Below are 13,565 nucleotides of genomic sequence, written 5' to 3'. Positions count from 1 at the left end.
TACACACTCCAAAGAGAGCAGACCAAAAGGGTTGTTAAAAATTCATGACAGGGCTTTGACGAGGCTCCCCGTCCCTCTGGGAGATAAGGGGGAGGGCAAGGAGGGGTGTACAGGGAAAGAAACTAATTACCCTCTCTTTTTTCTCTCTTTTCTCTGTATCCCTTTCTATCTCTCTCTTTGTCAAACATGTATGCAGGGAGAGGTTATCAGGCTTCCCAAAGAAAGCAAAGCCACAATCAAATCCGCTCTAAACTACCAAGCCTTGATTTGATTAGACCACTCCCTGAGTGACAGCTAGCGTCCTCTAAACTGGCATAACAGTTCATTACAGAGACACTGCCAGTTGCCGTCTCTGACAGTTTGATTAGAAGCCAGCGTTTCTCAACTGAAAAATACAAATTTAGCACTGCAACTGTTTAGTTAATGACACTGCGAACACACTCCTGCAGCGTGATCTAGCCGCTCATTAGTCTCTCTCTCACTTATTGTGGTATAGCTACCCCGGCTCCACACAATAATGAGTCCACTCTGTCACTGGATGACCAGTGGAGACCGGAGAAGATCCCCTGCAGCTCTAATTGAGGAAGGAGAGGAGAGACTGGGAATTGGATCTATGGGCGCAGGGAAGTTTAAGTGGAATGTGATGCTTCAGTGAGAAAAATATTTAATGAGAAACTTAAACAAGGAGGCAAAAACAATATGCAAGCAGAATTGTTGATACATACTAGTTATATCTTACTCCCAGTTGAACTTGAGAACGGCCTAATGATGACTACAACAACTGTGTCTATCAATATTCCAACGACCAAATAGGGCACGTAATACAATAGTTCTTGTTTCATGCACCTTCCCTTGTTCATACACATCGATGCATGATGTCATTACATTACAGCCTTAGAGAGCATAGAAACAGTCAGCCGGCCTGAGTGTTTGGATGGTATCGGGCTTGGAACGGCTTGCCCCACAGACAGATATTGCCACCATGCATTTAGTGAGAAAGCAGAGCACAGCTTAAAGGATAGACAGGGAAGATGAGACAGGCTCTGCTAAACCTCACAGAGACTCCCAGACTCCCTGTGTGTGTGTTAATTCTCCACACGCCTGAAATCAATGGGCCATTCAGAGCACACTGCCTGCTCCCCCAGACAACAAAGCAATACCCACAAGAGCAGTAATGGTCTAAAAGATCATTAACACCCACATCCAGTCTTGTCTTTTCCATCGCCATTTCTGACAATGTGTCTACTTTCATGAACACTGGTTATCTATTCGCCATAATGAGTCCCAACTCAAAGCGGTGACAGGAAAGTAAACAATGGGGAAGATGTGAAGGGTCAGTATGAGAAGCAGAAAAGAGTCTGAAAAATAAAAGAGAAAAATACATTTACGAGTATATTGATTAATGGAAAGTCCAGTCCAAAGAGAGAACAATAATACTCTGACTCAGCATGATCACAGTGTTCGTACTTCTCATTAAAATGTTGCTCATGCGAATGAACAGTTGGATGATAAAGAGAGATATATACATGGGTGGGTGGAGGTTGTTCAGTAAAGAATGATGGGGGCTTACCCAGCAATGCATTAGCTTGTTTCCTGGGAAAAGGTATGTGTGTGTGTGTCTGTGTGTGTATGTGTGTGTGTCTCGGGGTGTGTGTGCGCGTGCGCGTGCGTGCGTGTGTGTAAGGAGTAATGAGAGAAAAGTGGGAGATAATAAAAGAGGAGACTTGGGAGAAACAGGAAATGGGAAAATAGGGGAGATGGACAGACTCAAATGGAGGAAGAGACGAGACTGGAGGAAGGGTAAGAAAGAGTGATACAAAAGAGCACAAAGTAGTAAAGAGGACAGTTTGAGGGAGATGGAAGACACAGGAGAAATGACTGAGCATGTTAAAAGAGAGACAGATGAGATAAGGAAAGGTTGATTTCCTATTCCAGTTGGACCGAGAACAGTGACAAAGGCCAGGAGCTGGACACAGGGAAGATACAGTAGACTGGAGAGAGAGGGCGACAGAATCAGAGAAGTGCAAGGATGAAAAGAAAAGGAGGCAAGCTGAGTAAAATCTGTGTTAATCTATGTCAATAAATGCTACTTATTGCTCCTTAAGTATTTCACCCGCCTTTGTTCCACCTTTGCCACCTTTTTTGAAAGCCGTATGTTACGCCCTGTGTACCCCTAGGCACACTAGAAAGGCCGTAACAGCGTATTTCTACTGCCCACTACAGAACACGTATAGTTTGTGCCACCAGATCAGATTTCACTGGGAATCTGCTGGATTTCTTTCCAAAACAAACATTGATACTCTTCTAATTCAATAGGGAAAACGAGAAAGGGACCACTTTCTAAGACTGCATTATTTATAAGTTGCAACTAAAGGATTCATCAGTGGTTAATACATTGTTTTACTAACGGAAGATTTAGATTAGCCGTAAATTGTCACTGGCGAGACGGCGACCCACTATGAGCTTAACAAAGGCTCTCAAGAAAACTATTGCTCATGTCTCAGAGACTATATCCATATTGTTTACAGTCTATGGTTACAGTGTATGACTCCTTTACACTGGGTGCCCTTTCCGTAGGTGGTATCAAGACAAATTGATTACAAAAGTGAGACTTATAAAATCTAAATTGCTGCAATTTCCTGGGAGGGCAAAACTTTAAAAAAACAAAGCAATGTGGAAAGGCATGATGGGAACAGTGTCAGAGGCCAGCAATGCTCCCGTGGGTTGTCGTTGAGAGAGACCATTAACCTCGTCACATCTTGATTACTGTACTATATAACTTATTAGGATCACAATAATAATTCTGAAAAATATACATATCAAATGTATATATTTATTTATTAAATATATTATAACTATGTCTCACTCTTTCTCTCTCTCGTTCACTGTCTATCCCATTTACACACACACAGACACACACACAAACACACATAAACAAGAATGCAAACACATGCAGACACCACTTGACTGTTTAACATGATCAGAGCAGATATGGGAGGTTGAGTAACATCTGGAGACTGGAATATCTCTGATCGTATCATAGCCTCTGTTCATTACTGTGTTACGTTGGCACACACACACACACACACACACACATGAAAACATCATAATGTCGCATCTTGTGCTCATTATTATCACAATGTCACAGCAGGCAACAGAATCAATACAAATATGGTCCAACACCTGGGGCCCAAGACTGTTAAACACGTGCACAAATAAAACACCAAACACTTAACACACGCCTCTAAATGAAGGGAACTGGTTAACTGAACTGAACTGCATTACATAAGGAATTTTGAAGATGAGAACCCTTAAAATATATAAATTAGCAGATATTATATGTGGTTACAATTTTGGAAAAAAAAGATTACTGTATCTTTTTTACAGTATATATTTCTAATCTAAAGTAATTGGAAATGTTTGCAGTTATTTGGAGCACATTTTATTTGACCTAATATTCCTCTTAAATGTAGACATAAAGGTCAAATATAGAAGGGAAAGCCTATTTGTACAATCCAGGGTGGTACAAAGAATTAAAAACAACAATTAGTGTGACAATACTACCGGGTAGAAGAAGCAGAAAATGAAATATGATCACATTGTTACATTGTTACATGTTGTAAGATTGAATGTTAATATGGGTATTGGCATTGAGATTCTCTGTAACAGAGAGTAATAGACTAACTTTTAGTCATGCATTAAGGATAATAACTCAAATCTGTAATGTAATTGGGATTTCAATGTAGACATTTCAGACAATATTTAATATCGAAGACATTTTATGCAATTCTATAGCAGTAATAATGTTATCCTATCCAGTAAAATGGTGTCAGTAAATATCATCTCAATATCATGGCTTTATCACCTGATGCAAATGCTATATGCCATTGAGATCTATTAATTAGTATGAGTAATATTAGGATTAATATTATTATTATTGTTGTTATTATTATTATTATTATTATTATTATAACATACCATATATATGTTGCAATGACTGTGAATGTTGAGACCTACCTGCATTACTGAATATGACAATATCAAAATATATTGTGAAAGTAATAATGACAGAAGCAAGTATGTTAGGCATACTGTGTGGCGCACACACACACACACACACACACACACACACACACACAGACTCACTTCATGCGGATTGTTAAAAAAAGGAGGATAAACCAGACATGGCTGCTGGTGGTTAGCAGTTGAGTGGTGGACAGTGGACCTGTGAATCTTGGTCTGTGAGCATTCGTGGATTTCTGTCTTCAGTGTTTTATTAGTTTGCCTTTTGAAAAACAGTTCTGAAGCATCAATGATTAAGTACTTATAATATAATAAGGAATTACAGTGTACATAGGCAGCAAGACCAAGCGAGAACAGGCTGTGGATGGGGGAGGGAGAGATGTGTTGAAGTAATTGGATCTGGCCTCCAGCACATCACACTCATGCACTATGTGGTCAACTGCTTTCTCTCTCTATCTCTCTCTATCTCTCTCTCTCTCTCTCTCTCTCTCTCTCTCTCTCTCTCAATTCAATATGATTTATTGGAATGAATGCAAAGACAGTATTGCCAAAGCATTAAGAGATAACAACATACAAATATACAATTCAACATACAAGTGATAGCTAGGTAATTATAATATAACAGAGTAAAAATAACTACAGTAAATGAGTTTAAAAGAAAACACAGTTGTGTTTCTTGACACACAATAAAAGGATTAGTTTGCTTGTGTGTGTGTATGTGTTGATCACTCACTGTCCTTCAGGTTGTGCGACAATGTGCTGTGTTTACTTCTCCTAGTAGGATTCTTAGTTTGGAACCAGTTTAGTTCATCCAGTTCTCTGAAGCCAGAGACTTAAGAGCTGAGCTGGTTTAAGTATGTTTGTCTTGTCTGAATATATTTCTCACATTTTAGGAGACATTCACTCTCTCTTTCTCTCTCTTTAAAATAACAATCTATGACTAAAGGCTTTTGTGAGATATTGGCGAAGCACTTTAGAGATGGAGAGAAAATCTTGCTAATAGTTTTCTAATAGCTAATAGATTTCTAATAGAGCCAGCTAGATTTAGCAGAAGGCTAAACTATTAGCAGCATTTACTCTTCCTCTGTGAAACGCTTTGCCGATAGTCTGAAGTCAGTCTTCCTTTTACAGTGTAGACCATGTACTCATGGCCAAGGCTGGAATAATAACTGTTCCTGCAGGGTATTCAACTATTGAATACGGCTTTCAGAATCTGAAGGGATGTGCAAAAGCATCTGCTGTTGTAGAACAGACATAAGGAAAACCCTTTAGCTGAAATGACCTGTGATTGGCCAAAGTCTCCCTTCACAGGCTAATTTTCTCAAGCCTGAAAAGAGAGTCAAGAAGCAGAAGTCTAGTTTTCACTAAGACCACTTGAATTATAATTTTCTGAGAGGCTAATTATGAATTATTGCCCAATGTCGGCAAATATAAACTGCTGATCACAGTTTTAAGTTGAAGTATGTTTTCAAATGACTACTGCACAGCTCCACTTCTATGTGTGTAGGAGTTTGTCTGTTGTCATCACCTACGGACATAACATGTTTCTTTAATAACAATGGAAACTAGGGGCCTCTAGAGTGAGTGCTCTGTGTTGACAGATATACGAGTGACTGAGCTGAGAGGACACTCAATGGACTTCACTGCAGGAAGGTAAAGTAGCGAAGCATATATAGAGTACCATGTGTGGCCTACAATAAAAATGAATTAATATGTAAATTAACTTAATAGGTGAAGCAATGGAGATAATTGACCAACCCATTACTGTCCTTAGCATAAAGCTGCATTATGCCACAAGTAACAGTGATGATTCTAATGATTATTTGGTCAGGAATAGCGAACCAGAGAGCGAAAATAGGAATTGTCTTGAGCCACTATAGCCACTATGCGTTACATCACAGCAGGAGTGTGAATGTGTGTGTGTGTGTGTGTGTGTATTTCCTGTTGAGATGAAGTGCCTGTATACATTGTAAAACCTTTGATAAAGCAATCTCTCCTAACAGTGTGTAGCCAAGTACTCATTAATAATGCATGTTACATGTGCATAACATCCTTCCATGCTTCCATAAATAAGTGTCACACATTTATTTATGGGAGCATGAGTAGAAACACGTTAACACAGACACTTGTTTTAACACACCTGTGGCTAGGTAAACTGTGGCCCTTCATAGGTCATCCAGAATGATGAAAAGATGTGAGGGTGAGAGAGAGAAATGGAGAGGCAAAGCGAGGATAAAAGTTTGAAAGTGGTTGACACCTGAGTAAAAGTGACTCAAGTGTGTTGATTTTTTCAATTATATCGAAATTAATAGTCACCCCCAACATCAAATCAAAGAGACTCAAGAAGAAAAGATCTCCCAACTGGAATGAAGATTCTCTTCTTGTATTCTGTCTGATTAAACAGCCAAACCCCTAACTTAGACGATCGGTCAGCAAAAATCAGCTCAAAGTACAGATATAAAATCTACAGGGACCGTCTTGAGTACTTTGAGCGCTATGCCAGGTATTTACATCCCCCTGGTCTGGTTTGGTGCTGCGGCAATCACATTGCAAGATGGTTTCTAGTTTCTAGTTTAGTGTCACTTCTATGTGTTATACCCCGGAAGTCCTAAAGACTCCCACAACTAGACCGTTCGTTCTATCTGTTGTCACTCCATGTATCCATCAAGTTCATGCATTTGTCAATCTTTCACATCATCCCTTCTTCCATTTATCTCCCAATGCATGCATCTCAGGACAGAAAAAGAAATGTCAGTGTGCCTTAAGGTGACACGTAGGTGAGGATGACACAAAATGACACAATAAAATGTGAGAATGATCGATGTCCCAAGGTTTAATGGTCTGTCAGCATCAGGCCAGCTCACCCCCCACCCACCACCTACCCTTAACACACACAAACACACGCACACAACCCACACAAGCATCTCTCTTCTATAACTTGGATAATGCACTGAAGCCAATTTTCTCCTTGTTGTTTACGCATCTTATGGCCCCAGTACTCGGAAAAATGATAAGAACACCAGTGTTTACTTACCATACACAAGACAGACACTTGGCAGGAGTTGTGTTTATCGACATTCATAAATACTCTCTCTCCATTACTAATAAGACAACAATGGTGATGCCTTATAAAGGCAGAGTAAGAGGTGCTGTGAACTCTCAATGTATAAAAACTGTTCAAACTCTAGATGAAAATCTCTGACCCATTTCTAAGTAAAAAATGGTTGAAAGGGGGGGAAGAGGGAACATCCCCAGGGTCAAAGCTCTCATTATCACATTTGAAAGAAAGATCTCAGTCCCCTCTCTATTCTTTTGTTTGCATGCTTCACCCACTGCTGTTACAGTATATCAAAACTATATTATCTCATCCATAAAATAGAATAGAAAAAAAATAGAAGTATGGCATTTTAAAGATGTATTCAGTATTACAACTTTGATGCATGTCAGCGAAGTAAGCTTGTTCATTGTAATAAGAATGTGCAAAGTTATTATTTAATTTCTTTCAATATTTAATTTGATTTGATTTAATGTCACAAATGTCACCATGTCCAAAAGATGTATACTAATACATTGCATCTTCAATATTTGATTTTTTGTTGTTGTTGCTTTTCAATAAATATTGATAAAATGAACACAGTCTCCAATAGTTGAAACAAATAGTGGACTGAACACATGATTCACCGCATACACTTTGGCTATTGAATATACTTATTCAAGTCTACAATGTCTTGACAAGAAGGCAGACGGAAACTTATGTTCCTAGTCCTGGTTAATGGAGCTATCATTCTGTACAGTTTTAAAAACCAAAGTCAAAATTGCAAACTGACAGTTGGCTCCTCTAAGTGGACTGATTCGTACCTCCAAGGCAGCAGACCCTCTTCCGCAGCAGCTGTTCAATTTTCCTGGCTGCTCTTGCCACCAGCTCCTCTGCGTCATTTTGCTCCACAGTATACAGGTGTTGGTTCTCAGAAATCTAGACAGAAAGAGAGTAGTGAACGTGTAAAATCCCACACATAATTGATGATTTAACAAATTCTCATGTTTGAAAATGTATTTTTTTTTAATATAGCATCTTCCTTGATCAATTGATGTATGTGGGAGATTCAATTCAGTTTATTTTGTATAGCCCAATATCACAAATTACAAATTTGCCTCAGAGGGCTTTACAATCTGTTACACATACGACATCCCTGTCCCAGGACCTCACATCGGATCAGGAAAAACTCCCCAAAAATAACCTTTGACAGGGAATAAAGGGAAGAAAGCTTCAGGAAGAGCAACAGAGGAGGATCTCTCTCCCCCGGATGGACAGAAGCAATAGATGTCATGTGTACAGATGAACAGCATTCATAGTAGTGTTAAAGGTACTAAATTCAGAGCATTAATATAGCAGTAAACAAATGTGTTGTTTATACCTGAGTGAGGCTGTTCCCAGCTGTGGCCGAGTCTGCCAGGGTTACAAGCTCTTTCTGCATCTGTTCAACCCATTCTTTAATCCTATGGGACAAGGCAAAAGCACACAACCAATCTTAATCTTGTATCTGAAATGTAACCAGTTTGGAAAGAGACGTCACAAAACATTTCAAAGTCCAAATAAACTGTCAACAATCAAGTTACCTTATGTTTATTGTCTAACACTACCACCTGGACGTGTAAAATCAAACAAGGCCAAAGAGAATCACTCTGATAGGTCAAGCAAAAATGGTCCACCAATCAAATATCTGGAACAAATACAATGTCGTCTGATCAAACACGTGAAATTTAGTATCACCCAATACAATTACTTTCAGAGAATTTTAAATGATGACAGACAATCGGATAAGTGTCAACCAATGTTGACTCAGATGTGAGTGGACAGGCGATGAGGTGGGCGGTGGCCACGACCAACATGCTATCTCTGTATAAGAGCTCAGGGGAAATCAGTTCCAGCTGGACAGTGCCACACACTGAATTTTATACATTCCTCTCATCCACCTCCAATCATCTTGTAGAACCACATAAGCTCACAGCAATTGTTATAATATAATGACAAAGTATAATCACATTCTGCCTTTACAGCGGCTGTCGGATAGAGACAGACGAGAAAAGAATGTCAAAGACCGAAGACATTGTGCATTAAGTGACACAGATACTAGAATTATCTGACCGCATCTAGAGGCACATCTGGTTTGAGAGGCTTGGAGGATCAAAAATACTTTTGTGCATGTGGATGCATTAATTCACCATATACACGGCCATGCATGAACACACCCACATCAGGCACACTGAGACAAAACCCATTAATATTGTATGAGAATGATAACAGGTTGGCATGTGATACAGAGGCTCTCATTGCCATGCATTCACACTACACAGACTCAGTTGCGATCCTCCCAATGGCAAAAAGAGATTGTATTCTCTCACCCAGAAAATATTTCTCAAAAAGTGCCATTGCAGTAATGTGAGTGTCGGGCATGTTGTGTGCAAAACATCAAGGCTCAATACAGATGAGGGAGGTGATACAATGAAAACATAAGAGAGAAAGGTATAAGATCCACAGGCCAGAAAATATATACGGGTCTAGATACATCAGAGACACAAAATCCACAGTGGATGGGTAAAATACCGAACAAGTCGCTTGTGGAGAAAGATGAGACACTTTTCAAAAGTGGGAATACCAGAGGGGATAGCACAGTTTGAAATTGTTTAGGAAAAGAGAGGGTAGATGGGAATATTAGAGCAGGGTCAGCAATCATTCTGAAGCTATCCCGTAATTCCCAAAATCAGATGGTTTAGCGGTTCAGGAAAACACTGGCTCGGATTTATGGTTATGTGACATAGATCCAGCTACTTTAATGTACGTTAGGGGGATTTAGAGCCACAAAAGGGTGTTTGGGTACTCAGGTGTCATCTGCAAACAGGGGCTAAATGGACCAGTGGTGCTAGATCCAACCATAAGAGCAACACAAGATTTGTTTTTCAATTTGTTGGTCAGTTCTAATAAACTGGAGAAACAATAGTGGAGAAACTTGTTTGATGATACCAGTCATCTTGCCAGCAGTTCTGGGGCTTTTGAGCATAGCAAATGATCTTCATCAGCAGATTGAGTGTGCCCAATTATAATGAGCTTGTAGATTTCCCATTATTTCTAATGTATGGTGGCTTAAATGGTGATGTTCATTGGAAACTTATCTCTGCTGATAAATATGAAGATTATGAGATTTGATCAAAGGCTCCAGAATAACCCTAAACCTTGTGTTCAGTGGTCACAGGCTATACTTTGTACTACTTATAATTACTCTTTGATAATGCTCATGTGTACACCTACGTGTATTGTTTATTTATTATATGTGTATATAGTATATTAATGTTATGCTTACAGTTATCTGTTATTGTACATTTAATTAAATCAAATTATTTATGATACTTGCTACATAGTTATTATTAGCTACAACTATGCATGAGATGTTGAGAAACTGCCAGTTCTCTCCTCCTTTTTGCATCTCTTTCACTATCTTCACTCCTCAGGAACTCTCTTCTCTTGATCCTCACCTCTCCTCTGCTCTGCCTCACCCTTCCTTGTCCCCCAATCTGCAAACATTGAACGTATTGTAAGGTGTTGCTCGCAGTATTGACAAGTCATTTGTGAGTGAGAGTCTATATGTTTAATTTGTGTGTGTGTGTGTGTGTGTGTGTGTGTGTGTGTGTGTGTGTGTGTGTGTGTGTGTGTGTGTACGTGTGTGTTTATGTTCTTCCAGGGACTTGACATTCAGAGGAGCAGAGGGACGTCTCTCCAGAGTTTAGCTTCTGTGAATTCTACGGCTACCAGTGCAAATCTCTATAACAAAAACTCTCAGGTGCTGACAAATGGATGAGACAACCAAGGCTGTGATGCAGTTTGTGGGTAATGAGTTCTTCTGCACATCCAATCTGGATAGACTTTTTTTGCTACTCTCAAAAGTCCTATGCCTGTTGCTTTTTTATGAATATTTGCAGTCAAATACCTTTGTTTAATTTGCTTTAAAAGGTCAAATGTATTATACATTGGCATGAAAAGTCTCTGAACATTAACTCATCGTTCTTAAATCATGCATTTCTAACCATCCCTTGAGGTCCCAACCTAGTTTAATGCCAATGCTTCATAAATACCATAAGGTGAGGGGCCTTACATCCTGTCGTGGTGGATCTATGTGAAGTCAGTCTGAAACAACATGGTGGTTTAGAGATGCGTAAACACTAATAAAGTAGTTGTTGTTAAGCTGAAGTAGCAAATTTTTCCTGCTCTGGTAGCTTGCTTTGATTACTACAGCCTCTGGTACAACGCTGGATAATTAAACACACACATACAAACGCACATACAAATGGCAACTGGGTCAGACACTGCCCTACATTGTTTTTCAGACACAGGAAGAGCAAATGAGAGCAAAACAGAAAGACAGACAAAAAGATGATACAAGAAAGAAAGAGACAGATGTTGTGATGTCATAACTTTGGCACTAGATTAATACACTGGCCCATCGTGTGTATCTCGGTGGGCGGCTGGGCTAAACTACAGTCTAATTACCCAGCAGTACAGAGGCAAAGACAGAAGTCCAGACAGCAAAACAGAATGAGGCGTGTAACCACCAACAGTGATGCACCAAAACAACCCCGGTGCTCTGCTCACATTGTGTAGCCTATTGACCACTTATGAGTATGAGTATACTCATACTCATAGTGGCCAATTCAGTCCTCCTATAGCCTAAGACATAGCTTGCTATACACACTCTGACCAGTACAGCAGAATCCTTTGTTTTTCTTACAACCGTTATCACCTTAGATTTGCAATGCTTGTTGGTGATCTGAATCTTAATCCACATTTGAGCAATGATAATTGTCCAACCTGTGGCACACTCACTCATGCAGCTCACAGCAAAAGCATGCTATTGCAGTATCTCTTCTGATCGTATTATCATATCATATCACATTCATTGCATCATATTGTATTGCATTGCACTCAGAGGCATTATAAATAGTCAGTCCACTTTGATATAAATGAGAGGGTCAACATATTACAAATGTCTGATGCCAGAGTTGGGGTTGTAGTCTATTGTCAAACATTTAATTCAAGTAAAAATCGAATACAAATGACTTAAATGCAAATTGTGTTGTACACATACAATGCAGGTAACTGTACAAATATATGGAAATTTTTACTCTTCACTGCCACTTCGGATAATGTATCTTAAGAAATGTCCTGGTAAATAAATGTGTTTTTCAGCATCGTCAGAACTAAAGTCTGTTCTTTTTCCTAAACAGATTGATGAGTCTTGAATCGATTCAAATACTGATACAATTGTGTTTATGGTTACAACGTTGATTTTCCATCAATTGTATCACTCAAACTCTCGAATTATATGTGAATATTCCTTGAATGTATATGGTCACAAAATGACTGTTGGGCTGGCTCTTAAAAATGTGAACAATCTTGTGAACATGGATTTCAAGATAACTTTGTATGGAATTACACATCAAAGCAAAGGAACATTAACAAAATCGGATTTTTGCAAATTATTCCTATACTATTCTGCCACATCTGGAGAGCAGAAGATTATTTTATTATTACTATTATTACTATTTTATTATACCAAAAGACTAGACAGGATTCTTCCAAATCCCTAAGGGCCACAGGCACATGTGGTCATTTTACAAGAAGGAACAAGACCAGTGGCTTCCACTGTAACTCCTCGACAACTTCACAGAGCTCCGCTGCCACAGACAGATCTGCTGATTACAGTAACCAAGATTCATCACCCAGCATCCGGGAGGAGAACTGAATCAGTGTCTACCTTCAAGATGACCAGTGGTGCATGAATGAAACGACCTGCCCATCCCACTCCCACTGAACCCACCGACACACCGTGAGTGGCTCATTAGCCTAATGGGCGACTTGTCTCTACAACACGAGCACTTGAGCACGAGTCCGCAGACCAGAACAGCAACTGCTCGAAATGGGATTACAGGGGATGTACTTACATGAGCTGTGTCGGAAACTGTGATGCCAAACAGCCGCCCTGCCATAACAGGACCAGGAACACCCAGGCTCGTACCCTGCAGGTATCCATTGTAAAAAAAGAAGGGGGGGGAAATTCCACGACGCGCATCAACACCAAATGTGCGCCGCTCTCCTTCCCCGCGGATGAGTGGGAGCGGTGTGCGCGAGCAGCGTGAGCGGCAGTCTGTCGCTCCCTCCCGGATTAACGAACCCTGACACCTCTAATCTGCTCACCCAGCCATCCGGCGCTCTAACAGGTGAACCTGGATTTCTCTCTCTCTCTCTCCCTCTCTCCCCCCCCCCCTCTCTCTCTCTCTCTCTCTCTCACACACACACACACGCTAACTCTCACTCACCTCACACCCAATGCTCCTTTTTACTTGCAATTCGACTTGTGTCAGTCTTCAGTGACTTGACCTAATTCAATTTAGACCTCTCCCAATTATCTAGCCTATTATATCTAATAGTGGTAATAACAAAACATTACACAATTAATAATAAGATATTTGTTTTGGTTGAAAATGCATCA

At 39.8% G+C, this 13,565-nt stretch overlaps 1 protein-coding gene across 1 annotated transcript in view; it reads right to left on the bottom strand.

Annotated features, from left to right (window-relative positions):
- LOC117732029 (voltage-dependent calcium channel subunit alpha-2/delta-1) overlaps positions 1-13,106 on the bottom strand; it is a 56,126-nt gene extending 43,020 nt beyond the window's left edge. Inside the window, 4 exon segments of the mRNA XM_034534636.1 lie at positions 7,882-7,896; positions 7,898-7,996; positions 8,439-8,520; positions 13,018-13,106. Coding sequence (XP_034390527.1) covers positions 7,882-7,896; positions 7,898-7,996; positions 8,439-8,520; positions 13,018-13,106 — 285 coding nt within the window.
- Positions 13,107-13,565: the final 459 nt, after the last annotated feature.

Source organism: Cyclopterus lumpus, chromosome 6, assembly GCF_009769545.1.
Source record: "Cyclopterus lumpus isolate fCycLum1 chromosome 6, fCycLum1.pri, whole genome shotgun sequence".
NCBI lineage: Eukaryota > Metazoa > Chordata > Actinopteri > Perciformes > Cyclopteridae > Cyclopterus > Cyclopterus lumpus.
This window is presented reverse-complemented; position numbering and strand designations above follow the sequence as displayed.